This window comes from Plodia interpunctella, chromosome 2 (genome assembly GCF_027563975.2).
Source record: "Plodia interpunctella isolate USDA-ARS_2022_Savannah chromosome 2, ilPloInte3.2, whole genome shotgun sequence".
Taxonomy (NCBI): domain Eukaryota; kingdom Metazoa; phylum Arthropoda; class Insecta; order Lepidoptera; family Pyralidae; genus Plodia; species Plodia interpunctella.
In genome coordinates, this window is record NC_071295.1 from 7,457,987 (window position 1) to 7,482,502 (window position 24,516).

Sequence of the window (24,516 nt, forward strand, 5' to 3'; positions counted from 1 at the left end):
TCTTTGTTAACTTTTCACGCTCTATCTACTCAACCAATCTTCTTGCAATTTTGCTTGTAGTTTGAGGTGTGGAGAAAGACATGGGGTACCTTTCATCCAGGAAATAACTGATCCCGTAGGAAATCAACGCGGGCGAAAAGCTAGTATCGTATATTTAATAAAATTGCGTATTTATATTTAGAAACCCATTCTATTCTTGTTGTATTTTGTAAGAATCATTACTAGTGCATTGCACATTAGTGCTGTTATGTTGATCTTATTTTTTATTTTTACAGAATATGGATATCCATTTCAGAACTTGGATGAAATGGTATGGAAAAAAGTATGGAGAGTATAAATTAATAAAAGGCGATTTTCTACTAGATGAGCACAGAGAAAAAATTAATGCAGCAACTATTGTCTTTGTAAATAACTTCGCCTTTGGCCCTCATGTAGACCATCAATTGAAAGAAAGGTTCGCCGACTTGAAGGATGGCGCGAAAATAGTATCATCGAAAAGTTTTTGTCCCCTGAACTTCAGAATAACGGACAGAAACCTAAGCGACATCGGGACCATTATGCACGTCAGTGAAATGTCACCGCTGAAAGGATCCGTTTCATGGACAGGAAAACCAGTCTCATACTATTTACATATTATAGATAGGACCAAATTGGAGAGATACTTTCAAAGACTGAAAAATCCGAAACTCAAGGTCAGCAAAAGGGTCTGTTTCCAATCACATCATCTTTCTATTTATTATACTTATTAATTTATCTAATTTTAAGCTAGTGTATAATATGTATTTTTAATTATATTTATGTGGTCTATATCTATTTCCTCCCAAGAATTGGATCATTGCTATCTCATGATTTTATTTTTCATTCAAGTGACATAAGTAGTAATAATTTTATGTAATAAATTTGTGCTTATTTTTATTTAAATCACATAATTATATAGATTAAATCTATACGTATTAACAGTTATATACCTGCTTAATCTATGGCATGTGTGTATTCAGTTTATATACAATATATATATATACGAACTAAATACACATACTAAATAACAAAGTAAAAATCACTATAAAATTTATAGTGATTTTATCTTTGTTACAAATCAAAAAAAAATCAGGTAAGTATTCCAGCGTTCAAGAACCCGCTTTTGACGCCACTCATTCGATTTTCTCTGTTTGCCTGTATCAGTTGTAGAATCCATTGGATAAGTTTATTTTATGTTTGTGATTTTGTGCACGATTTTGTAATATATATCACGTCATGATAGAGCGCCTAAGATGCGGGCATCTGCAACATAAAACTAATAATATTATATGAGGAAGTATATAAATGTAAAAATGTTTATTACTCTTTTACCCAAATACTATTGGATTTCGATGAAATTTGCTATACTGATATAGAATAAACTTATTAACTTTTATGACACCTTGGCACCCTGTTGCAGCGAAGTCACGAAGTGCAACTCGTAAATAAATAACTCTTAATTACACAATAAACCGACCTATCTGGTTCATGCGGCCATTTTTTGAACGTGCCAATGAAACGTCGGGACTTTGTAGTCAAGTCTGTGTCAGTCTATATATTTTGGCGGTTGTCATGTCAATCAAAGTCAGTGGACGACTATGTGACTGAGCTGTGCTAATGGTGAGCCCATGTATGCAGGGTGTACATAATGGTATAGAAGAGGGCGAGAGTAGTGGCAAGCGGCACCTGAGCGCGCCGCCGACACGGCAGCCCACGCCCGACCTGCTCAACGGGAACAGCAACCACAGCACCGGCTCCCTGCCCGAGCGGAGGAAGAAGGTCGTCAGATCCAGACCTGTCAGGTAAGCTCGCTTTACACCTCGTAGCTCACTTCCTGCAATGGCTTCCCAACTCAAACTCGTTTATCTCTTGTACTAGTTATTTTATTTTGATTGTCTGCATGCCCATGAGCGTGGTGGCATAGGCTCCTCATAGAAGAGCGGTCGTTCAATGGTAAACTGTAATTCTGACGAGTTTCATAACTTGCGACTAACGGGGTAAAAGTCTGGTGTATCTGTCAATCTCTCTCTCGTATAATTTTTAAAAATCATTTCTTACTCTAAAAAATGTCACTTGTAACGACAAGGGTAGTATAGTTTTTTGTTAATTTAAAAATAGACATGGTTCACCGAGGCACGAGGTTTACATGTTAAGCCCAAGACGTAATCGAGGGCGTTAATTACCCGAGTTGAGAATCACACGTTCTTCCACGGCTAAAGGTTATTCATTACAGCTTGTAATGAATAACCGTTAAGCCATGATGGCGCTTGGTGACGTTAAAATATCTTTAACACTGTCACTAGGCGACAACATGTCGATATATCATCAAATGTCCGAAGAGTGTTATAAACTTGAAAGAAACTACAAATTTTCTAACGCGCAATGCATTCGCACAATATATCTTTTGTTCAAAAAGGCCTGAGAAATTAAAAAAAAGTATGTAAATAAAAGTGACCGGCAATTAAATTCAGCCAGCAATAACTAATATGAGTTTTCTTTTTCTGATATAACATGACAGAATTGTTTTTTAACTTGCTGAATGACGTTTTTATCTAGCGAGATTCGTATTTGTATTAGCCGGAATACTTTTCTCCTCAGGTCACAATGGATTTCGCAATTTTAGTTCCACGTACTTTTAAATCTAAGTTTAAACTTGGAATATGATTCTTTGTGAGCAGGTATCGTATATGAACAATATAACTAATCTAGGATTTTCTTTGTCTGCTCCCCATTTATATGTCCCGGCTATATGCGCTCAACTATATTTTTGCCCAAGTGTCGGTACACTTTTGTGTTAGCGTACATTTACTTGTAGCGCTAAGATAAATTGTATGATCATGTTCAGAGGTGACAACGGCAGAACACGGGCACGTGCGGCGGTGGCGAAGCGGCGCGTGGCGCGGCGCTCCAGCGACGACAGCGACGAGGAGTCCAGCGGCACCGACGACGCGCCGCCAGCGCCCGAGCCCGCGCCGCGCGAGTGGGGCGCACCCTGGGCATCCTCTTCCGACTCCAGTCAGTACTCACTTGTATCACAGCCGACGGTCTGAGAGGTGACGCTTTGGGAGTCAAGGGCTGTAACATCTGGAAAACCTGATACAGATGCAGTATCCCGTCTTTCATATTTTGTGACAACCCTGACTGCAACGTTAGCGGCTGTTTCGTCTATAGCAAGGTTTTAGAACAATTATATGACTCTCTTTAAACTGTGCTAATGGTGGTGGTGTAGGTTCGAATCCTACTCGTGCCTGAGTTTGTATACCAATCTGACTCACGTACAGTCGTTTTCGGCCACCACTTGCTTCCGGTGAAAGAAAACATCGTGAGGAAACCTGCACACTGGTTGATTATTAACTTGTGTGTGAAATGGAGAAGGCAATGGCAAACCAGTCATTACTAATGCCAAGAAAGTTGTTATGTGTGTTTAATTCCACGTAATGACCACGACCCTCAGCCATGAGTAATACGATTATGAAGAAGAGAAGCTGTGCTTGTTTGTACTAAATATAATTCAATGATAAAATAATGGCCATTTGATAACATTGGTCGATGCACTGAAAATGTAAATGTCATGGTAAATTTTGTTGCAATGAGAGCACAAGCGAATTAATGTGACAAACGAAAAGTCACGCGGTGAATGAGTCTATACTCCATCTTAACTAATATTTATATTATATATGCGAAATATAAATTATAAATGCGAAAGTTTGTTTGTTACCTTTTCACGCATTATCTACTGGACCGATTGTTATGAAATTTGGTACACGGGTAGAAAAAAAAACCTGGAATAACACATAGGATTTACACTTTTTAATCCCGAAATTTCCACGGGAGCGAAGCCCCGGGGCGCAGCTAGTTTTATATAGATCTAGTATTATAAAATCTAAACCAAACCAAGACAGGTAGACAAAGATTATTCATTTGCAAAAACATGAGTTTTAATTTTTTTACAATGTGGTGTTGAAAGAAAAACTTAATCCTACATATTTCACCGTCCACAGGTGTGCAAATTTAAATGGAGAGCATGCTATCATCCCACAAAAACAAAATCGAATAAATAAAAGCAACTAAATTAACTAAATTTTTATGTAAATCTATCATTTAAAAAAACGTTCAAATTATAATAACATTTAATCAACAAGGACCTGAGGTACTTTTTAAATAAATTTGAATTCTGATCTTTAACTTGTTGTTATAGATTACACATTGTTATACATTTTAATGCAGAAATATTAATATGTCATAAACAACAACAACAACGCAGTTCAAGTAATCACTTATGTGGAATACAAAACCCTCATTACTTTCTTATAGCTATACCTGGCATGAACTTAGGTTACTCCAATTTACAAAATGTTGCAATATTGTTCTTACAATGTTTGGTAGGATTACTCCAATAAAAAAAGTTAATTATGACTTATTTTACTAATTTAATTATTGGCTCGTCGTTGTAACTTCTTTTACCAGCGTTCGGGTAAAAAAAAAATTATACACTTAAACCTTCTTCAGGAATCAGGAAAATCCGTGCAGTAGTTTTGTTGTAAGGATTCTTTTTTCTCCATCGATTAATTTATGATATTCGTTAATTTGGATGAATGTTTTGCATCAAATAAATGAATTGCATTAAGTTAGTTGTGGTTATCCCGCTGCAGACCGGTCGCGTCGCTCGGGCAGCAAGCGCAGCGCCAGCGCGGGCGGAGCGCGACGACGCGCAGCGCGCGCCAAGCGGCGGCGCCAGGCGCCCGCCTCCATCGCCGGCCTCGACCTGCTGCATTCCACCACACTCGCCTCCACGCTGCACAACGGCGCGGTAAGTGTCCCCAGTCCCTGTTACCTTTTACAACTTTACGGGGTATTACTAATAATGATGAAAATCGTTTGTTTTCCTTCACTAAATAATTAATTTATTAACTATTCGGTCTATAGCAAAGACTAAGAAAACTAAAGGGCCCTAAACCGAAATAAAAGATTTCCATTTAAAAATGCGGCAGATTGGGCTTTGTAAAACTGGGCACACCTCGAGGGACAAAAGATTAGTATCTTTTGTCCCTCGAGCTCCTGTTCCGTTTCTTCTTTTATATTTCTGTTACACATTTCTAATTCTTGTATGAGCGAAACGAAAGATATGATGAACTCTATAGTTTTCTCTGTCTATGGTTTACACAGCGGATTTTAACATTAACAATAGAAAGTCTTCCATAGTACGGCAAATGTTATGACTTTTGCACCTTGCTATGAAATTGGTGATTTGTTTACCGAAGGTGTTGGCACTGCCTTCTTCCTTTAAATTGCATGTTCTCTTCACCACATCAATGCTTGCGTTTTTTGAACATTTCACTCAACATTTACATAACTATCTGATATTTATAAATTTTAGATAGTCACGCAAATGGTTATTCATGTGTTATCCTTATTGTATATTTGTATATATAATATTGGTGTGTTTTATAGGTACGATAATTGAGAAATTAATTGTAGGGTGTCACATAATGTCGCTGAATTAATTGTGTCAATATTAATGATTTATTGTGATCTCAGAGCAGTGCTAAAGCAGAAGTACGGAATTAGATCACTCGACTTTTGGGCGGCATAGTTACAGATAACTGAAACAACGTACTTTCGATAAACGGCTACATTCTCAGGCTTCTTTGCTGTTCCTCGCCGAAATAGGGAAATTCCTTCTCCCAATTTTGACGAGCAATAGACGTAGAGGTCTGAACTCGCTTCACTTGTATAAGAAGAGGACTTTCGATTAAAAGCTACTTTCTCAGCTTCTGTGCTGTTCCTCGCCGAAATAGGGAAGTTTCTTCTCCCGATTTTGACGAGCAATAGACGCAGCGGTCTGAACTTGCTTGATTTAAAGAAGAGGACTTTTTATTAACATCTAATTTCTCAAGCTTCTGTGGTGTTCCTCGCCGAAATAGGGAAGTTTCTTCTCCCGATTTTGACGAGTAACATATGCAGCGGTCTGAACTGGCGTCACTCGTTCAAGAGGAGGATTTGCTATAAACAGCTAATTTCTCAAGCTTCTGTGGTGTTCCTCGCCGAAATAGGGAAGTTCCTTCTCCCGATTTTGACGAGTAACATATGCAGCGGTCTGAACTCGCGTCACTCGTTCAAGAGGAGGATTTTCTATAAACAGCTAAGTTCTCACGCTTCTGTGGTGTTCCTCGCCGAAATAGGGAAGTTCCTTCTCCCGATTTTGACGAGTAACATATGCAGCGGTCTGAACTCGCGTCACTCGTTCACGAGGATTTTCTATAAACAGCTAATTTCTCAGGCTTCTGTGGTGTTCCTCGCCGAAATAGGGAAGTTCCTTCTCCCGATTTTGACGAGTAACATATGCAGCGGTTTGAACTCGCGTCACTCGTTCAAGAGGAGGATTTTCTATAATCAGCTAATTTCTCAAGCTTCTGTGGTGTTCCTCGCCAAAATAGGGAAGTTCTTTGTCCCGATTTTGACGAGTAACATAAGCAGCGGTCTGAACTCGCTTTACTCGTTGAAGAAGATAATTTTCTATAAACACCTAATTTCTCAGGCTTCTGTAGTGTTCCTCGTCGAAATAGGGAAGTTCCTTCTCCCGATTTTGACGAGTAACATATGTAGCGGTTTGAACTCGCGTCACTCGTTCAAGAGGAGGATTTTCTATAAACCGCTCATTTCTCAAGCTTCTGTGGTGTTCCTCGCCGAAATAGGGAAGTTCCTTCTCCCGATTTTGACGAGTAACATATGCAGCGGTCTGAACTCGCGTCACTCGTTCAAGAGGAGGATTTTCTATAAACAGCTAAGTTCTCAAGCTTCTGTGGTGTTCCTCGCCGAAATAGGGAAGTTCCTTCTCCCGATTTTGACGAGTAACATATGCAGCGGTTTGAACTAGCGTCACTCGTTCAAGAGGAGGATTTTCTATAATCAGCTAATTTCTCAAGCTTCTGTGGTGTTCCTCGCCGAAATAGGGAAGTTCCTTGTCCCGATTTTGACGAGTAACATATGCAGCGGTTTGAACTCGCGTCACTCGTTCAAGAGGAAGATTTTCTATAAACAGCTCATTTCTCAGGCTTCTGTACTGTTTCTCGCCCAAATAGGGAAGTCCTTCTCCCGATTTTGACGAGCAATAGACACAGCAGTCGGAACTCGCGTCACTCGTTTAAGAAGAGGATTTTATATAAACAGCAAATTTCTCAGGCTTCTGTGCTGTTCCTCGCCGAAATAGGGAAGTTCTTTGTCCCGATTTTGACGAGCAATAGACACAGCGGTGTGAACTCGCATCACTGGTTCAAGAGGATTTTCTATAAACAGCTAATTTCTCAAGCTTCTGTGGTGTTCCTCGTCGAAATAGGGAAGTTCCTTCTCCCGATTTTGACGAGTAACATATGCAGCGGTTTGAACTCGCGTCACTCGTTCAAGAGGAGGATTTTCTATAATCAGCTAATTTCTCAAGCTTCTGTGGTGTTCCTCGCCGAAATAGGGAAGCTCCTTCTCCCGATTTTGACGAGTAACATATGCAGCGGTCTAAACTCGCGTCAATCGTTCAAGAAGAGGATTTTCTATAAACAACTTTTTCAGGTTTCTGTGCTGTTCCTCGCCGAAATAGGGAAGTTTCTTCTCCCGATTTTGACGAGCAATAGACGCAGCGGTCTGAACTCGCTTTACACGTTGAAGAAGATAATTTTCTATAAACACCAAATTTCTCTGGCTTCTGTGGTGTTCCTCGCCGAAATAGGGTAGTTCCTTCTCCCGATTTTGACGAGTAACATAAGCAGCGGTGTGAACTCGCTTCACTCGATAAAGAAGAGGATTTTTTTTAAACACCTAATTTTACAAGCTTCTGTGGTGTTCCTCGCCGAAATAGGGAAGTTCTTTCTCCCGATTTTGACGAGTAACATAAGCCGTTAAAGATGTGGATTTTAGATACATTAATACGTGATGCTTATGTTTTTGTTCTTTTTCGCGCCAAAATAGGGAATTTCCTTCACCTGATTTTGGCGAGCAAATAAGACAAAGATCTGCACCCACCTCATCATTTGAAATATTTATGTGCTTGTATATTAATGTTTACTAACATTATTGTTAATTTGTATGCCAATTTGCACCATGCTTCGAGATTTGTGGACAGGTAACAATAAATCACACTATATAGAATAAAATTATGACTATTGAATAATCTATTTCTTTGTTTTGATTCAAAGTCGAAATTTAAATTTTTAGAACACTACATTTTCAGAATATGGATTTCACTAGTCATTTTTCAGTCATAATATACTTATGTGTTAATTCAAGAATTAATTTGTTTTTAGTACAAACTAACTATTTTTAACTGGGTTTTTGGTTTAAGCGTTTCGGTTTCTGTTTTTGCTTATCTTCTATATTTAGCTGAAGCGAAATAGTTTACGACACTGGTGTTGGGAAGTCTATTTTAATTTATATTGCTGTGAAATCATAAAAAAACACGGTGAGGTCGTTTACATATTAAAACTTGTATGAAAAATCGAACTTTAGATGAAATATGTTGTTTGGTGTCACACGAAACGAAGTAAAGTTATGTTAATGCAAATAAACGAATGTCTTGGGTCGTGTCCAGGTGACTGCGCCCCCGCCAGGCTGCGTGGAGCAGCGGCTGTCGGCGCTGGGGCTGGGGCTGCAGCCCAGTGAGCGCTTGCACTCGGAGCTGGACATCCCGCGCTCGCCGCACACGCCCTACAGCCTGCAGCTGCTGCTGGACCTGTTCCGCGACCAGTACCTCGCCGCCATACACCGCATGAACTCGCCGCAGTATGCTAATGACGTTCGCGAACAGATCGATAAAGAGAAGGTATTCACTTCAGCTAACACTCTTATTTTAAACCCTTTTAAACATCTGGGAGCTAATTTTATAACAGTCCATTCGAAATAAATATATTTATAAGTTAGCTCCATAATAAGTTCGAGACTTGTTATGGTATGCTATATTTTTATAACATCCAAAATCCTAGGTCAACCCAAAAATTCTGGAAATGGCCTTTTATTTTCTACTTTGACCTGACGGGCAACGAACCCATGAATCTCCAATGTAAGCAGTCTAACTGTTACCCCATGTTAAACAATAGGCTACAGTACAGAAGTCACCAAATCTATTACGTTTTTTTTCTATTTGACTGATTTGTAGCATGTTTGAATCATTGTTATCAATTATAGTTTTTGCATAAAATAAATACATACTTTCAGCAATTTATATCAAATTTTACGTTATAGGTATAGAATTTTTTAAGAAGCTAATAATACGAGCATTTCGTAACTATCCCACCTGAAATGAAATGAAACGCATTTGAACAGTATTGTCAGCTATTATGGCAGCAAGGCTTATCAAAATTAGTTCGTAAAACTGAGTATAATCATTGCCTTATCTAAAAAAAGACTACCTACTTAAATCTTATATATATTTCCTTTTGTTTTCGCCCTAGGAGAGAAATCAGAAACTGAAATCACGTGCTTCACAATTAGATAAACAGATCAGTGTGCTCATCAGCGACAGCGTTGCGTTGCTCAAGGCGCGCATGAGCGAACTCGGCATACACGCCAATAATACAGTGGACCTGCTTGCAAAGGCCAAGGAAATAGTTGGCAGACATAAGGAGCTCCAAAGCAAAGCGAGTAAACTGCAGGCGCAAGTGAACAACATTGAAGCCGAACAAGCCATGCTCGTGAAACAAAGAACCTTTGAAATAACAGAAAAATATCGCCAGTTGGGCCATATACCGCCTGACGTCGAAATCACACAAACGATCGCTCACGATTGCATACTAAAAGAAATATCGGCGACATTGGCGCACCGTAAACGTTTACACACGCAGGTCGGCCTTCTTCAAAATGAAATAGTGCAGATGGAGAGAGCGAGCGAACAGCATCAAAAGGTGATACCTCCGAGCGTACCAGTCGCCACGGTGAAACCTCACACGGTCAATTCTAAACCTAGGAAATCTAGAGAGCACAGGTCGCGGTCGCAGGAGTGGCCGGATGTGCCCGATGTCGGCAAGATCGAGGAGCAGAATCCGGAGATATTGGCACAGAAGATACTCGAGACTGGGAGACAGATTGAAGCGGGCAAAATCTCCAAGCCGAATGTCATCGTGAACGGGTACTTGCGCGACAGCGACCGACACCCGGACCATAGAGGTGAGACTAATTTTTACGAAACATTTACAAACATACAACGATGGAGCATACATCGCAATCAAATGTTAAAAAATAATTTTAAAATGCATACATAAAATAATTATTAGGTTATTAAAACAAGTTGGTTATTCATATAATGCGCCCGCGTCTCCAAGCACCACGAATTTCTCTCGTGTAAATAAGAGAAGTACGCTGTTAGTCCAATTTGATTAACCATAAGCGTATCGTCACCTAGCAACATGCTTTGTGTATATACCTCTCCTTATATTTATAGCGAATTGACTTACATTGCTTAGTTTTAGTGTAGCCTTTATAGAGAAAGAACCTGCCTCGACGCCACCGTTTCAATTTATGGGTGACTCGCCTTATCGTGAGATTTGTATCGATCAACGCAAGCACAAACCATCAATGTATAGTTTGTCTACACCGCGATGGCAAACTTACTCCAAGAAAGTGATGAAAATTAATGAAGGCGCTGTCTTCTGTAGAATGGTCAAGATTGGCCAGTGTTGCCAACCAGGCAACACTGGCCAATCTTGGCCATTCTACTTCGTATTGCAATGACAAATAAAAGTTCATTTAAAATCCTGTTTCTTCACTTTTTACACAAAGGAGAATTTATTTAATGTCTATTTTATTTGGAGAATATACCTACAGTCAATATCAATCATAACAATTATGTAACTATTTATGAGCCATTGACAATTTACATATTCTCTCATAGAAGATGCTAAAGTAGTAGTGCTTAGTCTGTAGCTAAAATGTTGTCGGTGTTGAAATGTCGTTATGTTGTAGCCGATCACCGGTCGCACCTGGCGCCGCCAGTGCACCGCACGCAGCCGCAGCCGGCGCGCGCACCGCTACAGCATAAACACTCGCCCGTCAAACAGAAGCCGCTCAGCATCATCGGCAAGGTGCAGGAATCGCCCAAGGTATTTATTTATTTTTGATAGAACCAAGCAGCCGTGTTTACAACATGGTCACTCAAATATAAATTAGTCATAGATTTCTAGTAATTATATAGTGTCCAGAAATTTAAAGCATGTTAAAATTATTGTAGGTATGTGTGTTAACTCTCACTGTTGGGAAAATATGGTTTGTGTAAACTTGCATAAGAATATATTTTTATTTTTATCTTACGAGTGTATAATTGCTAAAATTGTTGTCAGATTTTATTCAATTCGCCTAAAATGATCTGACATGTCATTTACGTCTATCTACGGTAATGTAGTGGCAAATAGTCACATACACACATGATTAAAATTAATTGTCATCTGTAGTGTGCAAGTTTTCCTTTACTGGAATCAAGTAAAATACTAATTTTATATGAGTCAGATTGATTTTTGTTTTTGATGCAATAGAGTGTTTATATTTACTTATACAAACTTATGTGGCACAAGTAGGATTCGAACCTGGGAGATTTCAATAATTATGTAGACGTTTTAACTACTGAATTACTTCACATTTCTCTTCACATAATTTTCAATGAAAAAAAACTCAATGTAAATGTTATGTGTTATATGTGTATGAAGTAGTTGGTTACAAAGAAATAAATGAACAAAAATGTGAAGGTGATAAACTTCGAGGACCGGCTGAAGAGCATCATCACGTCGGTGTTGAATGAAGACCAGGAGCAGCGGAAGGCGGGGCGCGGGCCGACGCCGACGCCGTACAACAACGGGTACGTGCGGGGCGCGGGCCCGTTCCCGCGGGGCCCCGTGCAGCTGGCGGGCGCGGGCCCGGCGGGGCCCCCGGCGGGATACGCGCGCCCCGCCGTCCGCCGCGAGCGCTACCCCTACGAGCGTCGCGACGCTCCGCGCCCGCAACCGCCGCACCATCATCTACACCATGTGCATAACTCGCAGCCGGACTACACTCAGGTGCGTCTTGTTAGTCGTATTTATTTAACAACTGACTTTTGTCCGCGGCTCGGCCCGCCTGTATTTACCACCGGAACAGAATTTCAAAAATATTGGTTTAGTAGATTAAGCGCTTTTTACGCATAACATACAAATAAATAAACAAACAAAAAATATATAGATTAACAGTTCGCGAATAAAGTCCCCCGTTTACATTTTTGTAATAAATAAACAATAAAGAAAATTTGATCTCTCCCTTCAGGTGTCTCCTGCGAAGTTAGCGTTGCGTCGTCACTTGTCCGCGGAGCGGCTGGCGGCGCCGGCGCGCACCATCGGCGACCTCGTGAACGGAGAGATCGAGCGGACGTTGGAAATCTCCAACCAGAGCATCATCAACGCTTGCGTCAACATGAGCGCCCGCTATCAGGACCCGCCCGACCATCGCTCGCCGCATCAACCGCTCGAAGGTAATGATGGTTACCTCAGTCGGCCTTATGCCGGCTACACACTATCGGCGACCTGGTGAACGGGAAATTCTCCGCATCAACAGCTGACATATCAAATTTCTATTATTTTGGTTGAATTTATTTAAGTTCAAAATTTGAAGCGATTTCATATGCCAGAAGCGCATTTTGATTGCGTTGCACCTGTCATTGTTACCTTGTACGCATAATTAACGCTACTACAAATATTGATTTTCGTTCAATATCAGGTCTAGCGGCGTGCTTGCAAGCGCGCGTGCTGGCGTCGGAGTACTGGCGGGGGCGCAACGGGGAGTGCGAGGACCTGCGCCGCCGCTCCCCGCCCCCCGACCCCCACTCCAACACCTCCACCCCGCTCGCCGACGAGCTGCCCGACCCAAGGGTGCCAGGTAATTCACTTGTTCAGTTTTTTTCTATCTCTGAATTTAATAATAGCTAATTTCAGCAGATGCGGGTGATACTAGAATTTTCTGGCTATCACGTTATAGCTGGCCCTATATAGATGCTTCGGGATGATCAGGTTTATGGATTGAGGAGCCACTTCAGATTTTAAAATCCTGGGCAGGGAAGTTGTATGGAAATCTTCTATCTCATTTGGTCATAAGCCAACACTGCCTATGCCTAGTGATATACATTACAGCTCTTTTCAATAAAAAAATCTGTCTCATGCGGTTGTGTGTGCAAATAGCAAAAGAAAACTAATGTTCCACAGAGAGCGAAGGTGGCGAAGAGGTCGACGAGAGCAAATGGCAGGATCGGATCGCGTTCCGGTTCGATCAGATCATATCTTTCGCGTCTACCGCCGTCGAGGACAAGAGGCGGCGCTCCGACGAAGCTTGCAACACCTCGCCCGACTCGGGGATTGGCAGCGCTGGCGCGGGTGTGGGGGCTAGCGCGGGCGGCGGGGCGGCGGCGGCGGGGGCGGGGACGGGCGCGGGCGCGCGGGGCGCGGGGTCGCCGCTGCCGGCGCACCACTTCAAGAAGCGCTTCTTCCGGCGCGAGCGTTGGGGCGTCGGCGCATGGAGCGCCGCGCCGCCGCCCGCGCCCGTGGACTGGGAGCGGCCGGCGATGTGACGCCCGCGCTCTTAGCGCCGCGACGCCTGCCGCCGCCGGCACAAGCGCTGCTGTCGGCGGTGGTGCCGTCTTAGCGGACATTTTTAGCACTGCCGACGCGAGAGAACGGTCTATTGTATTTTTTGTAAATAAAGAAGGATGGGCGGGTGCGGTAATCAATATCCTCACTGGAATCGAAATGAACGAGCACATACTTCCGAGAATGTTTGAAATATACTTAATAGACGTGTTCTGCCGTGCTCCTTGTGCCGTGACCATGCCGATTTGTGAACTAGCAAAATTTCTATATTTGGATGTTTTATACGATCGGATGAACACGTCCATTCATGATATGTACAGTTGTACATACCTATAGCGTTTCATGTACTTCTGCACGTGATCGCTAGTTTGGAGATCACCGCGATATCTGCCGATCCCTCACATGTTGATCGTGTCGATTTTTTGTTATATATTTTTCGAATATATAATGTAATTATGTATATTATTGAGTTTATTTTATGTTTAAGACTTGTAATTATTTAACGTTAGGTTATGTCGCCGTTTCGTCGAGGCGCCCCGAAAAACGTTCGCGCCGCGGCGGTTTGTATTTCATGTGTTCATTTAGGTCTTAGAGTTTGAAATACATTATTCGGTGACGACGCAGCGGATCTTTTTTACGCCGGTCGTTTGATGAATGTTTGTTGTTTTATGAGTTTTGTTTTATGATGTTATGGAAAGCTGACTCTGAATAATGTTAATCATTTCTTTGAGATTTCTAGAAAGATGAATAGTTTGACTATTGCGTGTTTATAGGAATTATGGATGTAAAAGTTGTCATCGTGGAAGGAGACATGTAGTATGTAACTAAATATAGAAGTTCAGCAACTTTTAATGATTTAACTCCCGCTGTGCGTGACGGTTTTACAAGTAGCTTTAAAATGATATTAACAACTAAAATGGCTCTTGGTCACTATGGAATGTATTATTAGTAATGCTATGCATCTAAATGTATGGTATAGAAGTGGCTAAACTAATAAAATATGGCTCGTGATTGTGCATAATCCGGGCATTACTATATGTAATCAATTAAAATTACAAATTTCAAACTTCTAAATAACAAACAACGTTGAATTGAACGTTTTGATACAGATATTAAAAAATAACTTTTTGTGAATTTCCAAAATAATTTTCCGTTATTGAATAGCTTGTTATAAACAAAAACACTTGGTACAAGGTGTTATGATAAAAAACGCATAAACAAAAATTGCAGTCATAGTAAAAAAGTTTTGTCTTTGCCTGCCTTAAGGGCCCGACTGCACGCAATTTGTCATGTCGTCCCTCTCTAATCTGACCATACATTTCGTTATTATTTCTAAGTATATTATCGAAATATAGCGACCATTTTTTTCTAAGTCGGAGGGACGCTCTGAGTATGGACGACAAGAAGTCGGGACTGAAAACAAGTATTTGGCCTTGAAACAAATCACACATACCGAAAAAACCTAAAATGAACGCTTGTATGGGAAGACATGCTTTTTATTTTGATTTAGAGAGTTTTCAGCCTACGGAAACTATATTCTTTTATATTCATAAAAATTAAAAAGGTTACTAGGACCTAGGACCTCGAGCTATTATTAGGAAGTAATTAATGGAAATAATGTTTTGATTGCAAATAAATACAGTAGTTATCTGTATTTTTGTACAGATTAATATAAGATTGAGAAAGAAAATATAAAACAAATGTGAAGTAATTCCTTGGGCAGTCTAAAATATTTTTATTTTTAAAATATGATATAGTGCCAAATCCCATATTTTTGTATTGATTTTTGTGGTATTTGTCACTTAAAGATTGTAACAGGAATAACTTCAAGTCTATATAGGTTTACGGGTATAGTTGATTCATGGTATAGGAACAAATTGTCTAGGGTGTCTCGAACCTATATTAATTTGTTGACTTGCTCACAAGTACCGTTGCACAGACTGGAAAGATAAATTCATATTATTTCTACAAATTGTTTTAAATATAAACAAAATTTTGTTACTGTTTTCTTTTTATTTGCAAAATTGTATATGTAACTAATAATTTCATATTTGTCATTTTTGAGGAAACAACCAAAAATAATTTTGAAGATCAGTTTATGCTTAAAAATTTTATAAATATTTGTGATTTATGTTAAAAGTACTGAATGTTTTATGTAGCAAAATACTTTGCTAAAAAAAATACTGTACTCTTATTGCAATAATAAAATATTAATTTCTGAAAGATTTAGCAAACAACCATGACGTAATGTTAACTATATCGTTTTGGAATGTTTTATCAACGGACAAGTAATGAAATGTTTTTTTATGTACTAACGTGCCTTGCCAATCAAGCTTATATTAGTTTAGATAATATGGATTCACCTAAGTAAATAACTAGTGTAGTTTCAAACGCACCAAAATACCAAATGATAAAATAGTTGAGATGCAAAACCACTGCCTTTTAATAGTCTTATGAAAATAATGCGTTATATGAAGTCTTATTAAGGAATACCGTATTACCTAGAAACTTACGTTTGTAATATGGGGTCTACTTAGGTAAGGTGATGTAATGACATGCATAATTTCTTGATGTTTGCATTGATATATTTGTTTGTTTTTATTAAAACCGGTGTGGAACTTATTATGTATTGAGGGTGATATATTTTCTCACCAAATTAGGCTATATTTAAAGAGCTATGGTATAATTACCAAAAATAGATTACAAGAATCTCAAACGACAAATTGGAACTGACCTACACAAAGTACCACATAAACTTTGTCATGTTCAACAACATCAACGAATGTATTCTGTAACTAGGCAATTCTTTCAACCTTTCAAAGTAAAAATTGTTTGCTCACGATCAATGTGTCATTCATTATTGTTAATTTGGACTATTAGATGTGTTAAAAACGCCATGTGTTTTTACATTCTGGCGTACTTTTAGGTGTGTTCGATTTTTTTGTATGAAATCGTTGTTTAGGTTTTCTACAGCATTTTTAATTCACAAAAAATAATCATGTTGCGTGTTCCTTGTATCAAAATTTACTCGTAAATCAATATTTTTATTTTAAATTATTCAGTGGTATCCATTGATTTGACAGTAACGTAACGTAAACGAAAATGCGAATTATTTCTAAAGATGTCCCACCGCTGAATCAAACTCTGATTATGTTTGCCGTCATTCAGCTGAATATAATTTTAGCAAAAGTATTATTGTCATCATTTTTATACATATATACTTTTGTTTTGACTAATGCTAATGACATGTCCACTAATAATAATAAACTGTGTGTGCATTACATAGAGTTACATTTTGCAATTAATCAAATTCCAATAGTGGCCTTTCTCATGGTTTAACAAGCATTGACGCAATAATAATATTGTTATATTTTTGAGTAGTAGTAAACAGCTAGATTAGTGTAGATTTCACGCAACAATTTTGAATAAATTTATGATTTAAAAAAATGTAATTGACCGTGTTATTTTCGGAATTTAAAACGTTTTGATTCAAAACTAGTTAATAAGGCAATGATGCAACATATGACATTAGTTTGAATTATTTGATTGCTCTTAATTTATAAATTTGCCCAAGTAGCTTCGAGGTATAAAACATTCGAAATCTATCATTTGATAGGATCGAACCTCGAGTTACGAATGCATTAATATACTAGAAAATTATCATTTAAAATATCCATTTCACAATTTCTAATCAAAACTAAAGCATAATAATTCTGTAAAGATAATTTATACTTTAATTTTATAACATTTTGCACTATATATTTTATTGTAGATAAGAGTTTGACTTGAAATTCATGTAAATCGTTATGTGTAATAGGAATAATTATGTGTCGATTAACTTGAGCAATGGTAATTATTAGAGACAGAAGAGTACTGTGTATAAGAATGGATCTCTAATGAAAAATAAATGTTTAGAATGCACAAACGACTTACTGTGCCAATCATTTGATTCGATGTTAACATCTTATTAATTTTTCGTACAAATTCAAGGATAATTTATAAATGACACAATAGCCACCAATTTCATTAACAACACTCAATGTACACCAGAACAACAAAAAATAAATGAATCTGGGACGTAGTCGTTTGCTATATTCTAAATATTGGAGTGTAATGGTTTGATTGTGCCTGAAAACTCATCAATGCCGCTCCAAACCTCAAAATTGTGTATTTGTATTATAAGTAAGCATAAATTTGATTCTGAATTACCGTTAGTTGTTAGTATAGTACGGCATATAATAATTATGAAAGATTAACTCGAAGAGTGATTGCATTATTCAGGTTTATCTTAGTTTTATTTTTGATGGGGAATATGAGCTATTCTGTGTGACGTTATAGTGTCTAAAATAGTACAAATGAGAAGACTTATTGTCATAAGCCTCGGACTATTCAACAATTGAAAATGCTAGGTTTGAGATGTATCCCTGTGTACTAGTTTTATTTTGTACTAAAAGTTAAAATAAATGAGTAATTACTTAATGGATGTTTCTTTTTTAAATAGGTATCCAACACCATCATATCATATCATCCAAGGTACAGTATAAATTAATAACCAATTAATGCAAAAAGAGGGTAAGTGCGGATAATGGAAGGATGTTTTGACTGGACTAGATTTGGATTAATTACTACCACAGACTATTTAGCCTTAATTACTATCGATTAATTACATATTATTTTTATTTCTTATGTTTGAATAAATAATAATCTTTAATAATATGATAATAATCCATTTTTTCAGAAGTTAAGATTCTACGATTCGTTAATAATATTGTTAATGAATGTCAAACAAAATTACATAAAAACACTGGAATTTAACTAGTCTATTCTATAATATAGATTTTAGTTTTTTCTACAACTTGTCAAATCTTTATCTTTCAGATAAATAGTTTTGGTTTATATCATTTTAAAATTTTTGATACTCAAAACCTAATGAAATAAAAAAAAACTCAATAAAATAATAATGTTTCAAATATGTAGGGTGTTCCCGTGGGATTTGCGAAAAACCTGTATTCTATTATAGGTGGCGCTAAATGCTAATAAAATAAACTTTGCAATAAAAAGATTAGATGGCGCCGTGTGCATTTTAAAAGTCCTATGGATATTTTATTTCAAGTATCCTAATCCCATTTTAATACGAAAAAAACTGTTCCCGAGGGCATTTAAGCGGGAGAAGCCGCGGGTACATAAATATAAATGCTCTGTACTTCTATAATGCTACGTTTACATACTTGTAACTTCAATGTATATTGCTTGGTTTTTATGTGATTTATTTTTGACAGAGAACTGAGTGATGTACGATCATGGATTTAGTAAGTATTTTGCTTGGTTTTTATGTGACCTAAATTTTGACAGAGAACTACTGAGTGATGTACGATCATGGATTTAGTAAGTACTTCGAGGACCTACTAATAGAGAGTATTACTGCACATTTATGCTGCCAGAGTACAGCACTGTATGTTGGGTACACAAAAGCTCTGCCGTCTCTTGCTATGTCGATTAAAACGTTTATTTTTTAATTAATTTATTTATTTAATTTTAAGTACTCTATACTTTGTTAATCCTTTCATTACATAAAGCATTCGTTTGTGAAAATGTACAACAATGTAGTTGGGAAATATCGTTTTCTATAAGATAAAACTTATTAGCGCATTAACAACTGATCACGCGTCGTGACACGTCGTCGCTCCAGTCGCTGCGAGACTGGTTACCCGACTTTTCACACGTTTTATTTTGAAAATGAACGAGCAAACCTTAAATATTCCATTTGAAGTAAGTTTTGAGAGAAGAGCATTGTAGAGCAAATTTGAATAGGTATATACTATTTCATGCAAGAGATATTTCGACCAGTCACATTCACATCACGTCATGTCACAAAGTTTATACTTATCTGACACGAGTAATATCGATAAAAATTAAACAAATAAATCCTTGAGTTTTACAGGTATTTTAGATGAAATACGTGTACAGTTAATAGCACATTAAGCTACCCAATTTCATTGCAAACTCGCCTCTATTACCGCGCCATAGAGGTTCATGCAGGGTAACTTGATCCGCTGTTGACTGTACCTCCTACAAAAATAAAAAAAAATGGAATTAGTAAGTGTACTACCGGAGTACCTACCTACTAATTCCATGAAAGGTACATATAAATCACATATATAAAAATGAAACGTTCTTACACCTATATGTATATGTACCTTACATTTATATGTACCTTTAGATCCGGTTATTCTAGTCCAGATTGTATTCTCTAATTACGGTGAACCAAAAGGCCCTTCCTTTTTACTTCAAGAGTTCAAGTACCTTTATAGGTACCTACCTACCTACCTGCCTGCCCGCCCGCTTTCTGCTGATTTCCCTACATGACATAATTTCAGTCAAAGTCAATTCGTTAACGTCAATGTCATATCATCAACAAAGTTGTGTGTGTGCATAATGTGAAAAAAGTAAAAAAGTTAAATATTTTCCCGTACAACATATATGTACATAGTACATAGGTACAATAATTTTATCACACATTAACTTTCTTTTCATAAAATATGGAAAACATCTATGTAATTAATTTCTAATATTTTAAAATCTACCTATTCGAAATGAAGTGTAACGTGCGTGAACTTGCTCATCTGAGTGATCAGCCTTGCGTTATTGAAGGAAGATTAAACTATAAAAAGATTTCCAATGCAGGCTATCGTAACCAAGCGGGTAATTATTATATTATATTCTTAAATAATTGTATCCACAATCTACAGATATTTTACTAATATGCCTTGCGTTATTGAACTATAAAAATATTTCCAATGCAGGCTATTGGAACTTAGCAGGTAATTATTATATTATATTCATAACTGTATCGACAATCTACAGGTATTTTACTAACATGTAAGTAGATATCAAACAATATTGCTTTTATTGTTATTTAGATATTACATTTTAGTAAGACTGTGACTCAAAGAATTGAAAATATGAATCAATTTATAAAATCGATCACTATTGATTTACTACCACTATAGTAAGAATAACATATGAAAATCAACAATTGTGGATGTTTCATGTGGTTATTGGTCTGTGTGAGAGTGATTACAACAGCAAGATAGAGAAAATACTTTAAATACTATAAAATGAAATATATTAAAATAAATTAATATTAATATATTGTCCTAATGGACAACACACAAATTAGCCCCAATATGTTCGAGATTTGTGTTATGGGATACAAAGTCAACAATACTATATTTTATAACAAATACCTATATATAGATAAACATCAAAGTCCCGGGCCAATCTGAGAAAGATCATTTTCCATCATGACCCCACTGGAGATCGAACCCGGGACCTCTTGGTTCATAGGCAAGCACTTTACCACTCCACCGCCGAAGTCATAGTAATAGAAGGCTATATGTTAGTAACATTTCTTATTTGTTGCTAAATTAATTAACTGTTCACCAAATTATTTGTTTACAAAGATGAGCATCAACTATCTACCCCAAGCCAATCTATTCCTAATATATCTGAATAAGTTGTTTATTTTGCACTATGTTTTATAGTGCATTTTTTTATATATTATTTTGTTGGTTTGTTTATTTTACAGTGTTTAAAGAAAGATGGTTTCGCCTCATTAATAACTATTTATTTTATTTTAAAATAAGTGAAATGGGCAAATTTGACACAAAGCATCCTGCAGGCATCTTTGTCATGGAAAACTCATCCATTCAGATGGAACATGGCCAGAATATACCATTTTCTTTTTCTATATCCTTTATGTGAGTTTTTTATTTAGTTAGCTCACTTGCTGTTTATAATTAGCTAAAATGTATTTTGCTAATGAAGCTATAATAATATGATTGTAAGTGGTCACTTTGCTTTTAGTGATGAACCTGAGAAGAGACACTTATTTGCAGCTCGTGCAGAGGATAACGTAGTGCAGTGGGTTGTGAAGTTAAGAGAATGCTCCTATGAATATTTGAGGAATAGGCTTCATACTCTGCAGTCAAAAATCTTCTCTATAACTGGAAAGGTCTGCTTTATCTTGCCAATTTGAACTGCTAGCTTACAAATGGTGCAATATTGTAATTGAATTACAGGGATTTATTAAACATGCCTTGTTAGTAATTATACATATATATACAGGTCTTGCTCCTCAATGTTTATCAGTACAGAATTTTTTGAGAATAACTTACCTGGTTTTATTCTATTTTTTGAGTTTCCTAATACCCTGTTAATAATATTTAGCCATAACATCTTACATTAATCCACATTCCCTGGAGCAGATGAATATTTCCTTTGGTTCTAATCCAAGTTATTATGACAAATTTCAGGATCCTTTATTGCTGGTTCCAAGAAATGAAGGAGCTTGTCTATGGGCGCCATCTGTGCCATTCTCAACAGTTGCGGCCTGCTCTATCAATACTAGTTCGTTCAGCTGTCATCTCCACACTAACGGGTTCACATTGGAGCGTAGCAAATCAGATGTACAAGCTCATCGTCACTTTCGCTCAGAGTCAAAGAAAGCGACATTCTACACTGACGACAAAACTGCAAAGACTGAACAAATTATATCCAGTAATAGCTTTGCTCTAGAGAGAAGTAAGACATCAGCTTTATTTTCTAATAGTTCTAATCATGTAGATCCGTCGATATTTGATAACCGTCCGGCATTTTCCCGTGCAGCACCCAGTCCGCCCGTAAGGAAGAAATTATCGCCGGCGAGTGTTCGTTCAGACACGAGTAATATTGGTAAAATGATAACTGAACAAAGTCAATTCTTGGGTACTACAGGTATTTTAGATGAAATACCTGTACCTCCTAGGCGTAAAGTGTCGCCGAAAAATCTGGAAGTACCCGGTACTGTAGATGTAGACAGACAACCTCAAACCTCCAGTGAAGATCTCATCAAATTTTAACTGCATGTAATTAGCAATTGTTAATCCCACCTTATATAAAATTCTATGTAGTTATATTGACGGGTCACTGTTGTCATAGTAGGTATTTAATGAGGCTATTCAAGTTCAGTATTGAAATGGACTGCAATAGCCGCAATGCAGGGCTTTAACAAAATCAACCATGACTGACTGATACAATTGATCAGCTTAATAAAGAGCTGAAATATGAAACTTTTTATTTTGTAAAGTGAGCATCATCAGTCCATCGCCGATACCTGGAAATCGCGACGGAATTGCACGAGGTCCCTTTAAATACATAACATTATAATCAAAATTTTCAAATTAAAACACTCAAAATATTTAAAGCTCAATAGATGTGGCTGGCATAGGTCAAATATACTGAGAAGTTAATACCCTCTTTTTCCCTTCAAAGGAATGGTAGCAGGAAAGAATTATGGCGTTCAAATGCTCTTAGGGATTTACAAACATTTTTAGTACGTATTTGATGTATTGACGAATATTATTGTATAGAACGATAGCATATAATCTATCGAGTACAAACATAATGCGATCTGTCTCGACTTTGGTAATAATTTATGTGTATGGAATTCCTATTGTATCTGTAATCATCGGAAAAAGAAACTTTGGCCAACTCTGCTGACGTATACGTCCTTGGCGTAAGTGATGTTGTACCTATTCAAACAAATTAAAAAAAAAAACAATATTCACAAAATCCTGTCATAAGTAGTGAAAATCCTCGTATACAAAATGAGGCGTTGAAACATTGAGATGACAACTATGTTAGTCAAACATCTTGCCTAGGTACTCTAATTTTAGTTAATACATACTTTATATTATTATAAATGCGACAATTTGTCTCTCCTGCTCAGTGTCAATATTGTTGAAATTAGAAATAATACTAGTTAATGACTCAAACATAGGCTTCTGCGACGGAACTATGAGCAACACCCGAATTTTGAAAATATTATTTACTGGCTGCGCCCCGGGGATACGCTCCCGTTGGAAATCTGTTCGGGATAAAACACCCATGTAGTTACCAAATTTCAAAACAATTGATCCTGTAGATTTTGCTTGAAACAGTAACAAACATACATACATACATACATTCTCACAAACTTTCGCATTTATAATATTAGTAGGATTATCACATCCGTTATCATAATGATGTATCAAATTGTATGTAAAATTTAATGTATATAATTTAGTAGACTTGTGTAATTTTTAGATTTTTATATTGTGATATTGTCTGTCTCGTTTCTAGACTCACATAGATTAATGTACTTACTAATATGTATGACTAATATACATATATATGTCTGACCTAAGATCAAACAAAACAGTATATTTTTGTACCGATTTTTGTAATAAAATTTTAAGAAACGGAAAAAGATTTTTTGTATGAAGCAGATGGACAATTATTGGCAAAATTGTTTTAGGTATCTTATTGCGAATGCGCTAGCAATGCATTATTTTTATATTTAAACAAAAAAAAATTGCTTGTGTAGACAACGTCCTTACGATTGTTCATTGAAAGAATATTACATATTTATGAACATTTTATTCTCATTACTCTCTCTATAATGCTCTTTGATTATTGTAGGTTATTTTACTATAAACTTAAAAGCGTATTTATTATTACCATGAGATTATTGAATGTAACGAAAGATGTCACATCAAATGTAATCTAGTCATAATTTGATATGAATATGATGATAAATAATAATGAAGGATTTTAGTAAAGTATTTCGCCGTTATAATTAATGAATTAACTACACTAACCTTAAACACTAACATTGAATACATATTGAATATTAAAGTTTTCATACATGAACCACGTGTAAAATGTGCAAAATACAAAGTTTAGTGAAATAAGATTCTGCTTTAAATAAACTTCGTTGTTATAATAAGTGCTTCTTTTTATTGTAAGAAAACTAGCTCCAGTCTGGGATGGGACCTCATACAGGTGAGTGTTATGTTTCTAACCATCTCTGTATCAACCGGCCGCGATAATTTCC

The 24,516-nt window shown here is 37.1% G+C and overlaps 2 protein-coding genes across 4 annotated transcripts in view; both read left to right on the forward strand.

Annotated features, from left to right (window-relative positions):
• The window catches only part of gpp (grappa), a 35,923-nt gene extending 17,843 nt beyond the window's left edge, over positions 1–18,080 (forward strand). For 2 of the 3 annotated variants that reach the window (XM_053755560.1, XM_053755577.2), the window contains 11 exons: positions 276–704; positions 1,657–1,820; positions 2,864–3,033; positions 4,671–4,828; positions 8,597–8,827; positions 9,456–10,167; positions 10,963–11,099; positions 11,739–12,047; positions 12,289–12,493; positions 12,739–12,897; positions 13,221–18,080. In XM_053755560.1, the coding sequence (XP_053611535.1) occupies positions 276–704; positions 1,657–1,820; positions 2,864–3,033; positions 4,671–4,828; positions 8,597–8,827; positions 9,456–10,167; positions 10,963–11,099; positions 11,739–12,047; positions 12,289–12,493; positions 12,739–12,897; positions 13,221–13,582 (3,036 nt within the window). In that variant the 3' untranslated portion in view covers positions 13,583–18,080. The remainder of the gene's footprint in view (positions 1–275; positions 705–1,656; positions 1,821–2,863; positions 3,034–4,670; positions 4,829–8,596; positions 8,828–9,455; positions 10,168–10,962; positions 11,100–11,738; positions 12,048–12,288; positions 12,494–12,738; positions 12,898–13,220) is intronic. The other variant, XM_053755569.1, reaches the window with a different exon arrangement.
• Positions 18,081–20,025: 1,945 nt separating this feature from the next.
• On the forward strand, positions 20,026–24,408 carry LOC128675929 (uncharacterized). Its single transcript, XM_053755747.2, has 4 exons — positions 20,026–20,303; positions 21,190–21,361; positions 21,468–21,615; positions 21,917–24,408. The coding sequence occupies exons 1-4, from the start codon at positions 20,195–20,197 to the stop codon at positions 22,499–22,501; spliced, it is 1,014 nt and encodes a 337-aa protein (XP_053611722.1). The 5' UTR covers positions 20,026–20,194; the 3' UTR covers positions 22,502–24,408.
• The last annotated feature ends 108 nt before the right edge of the window (positions 24,409–24,516 follow it).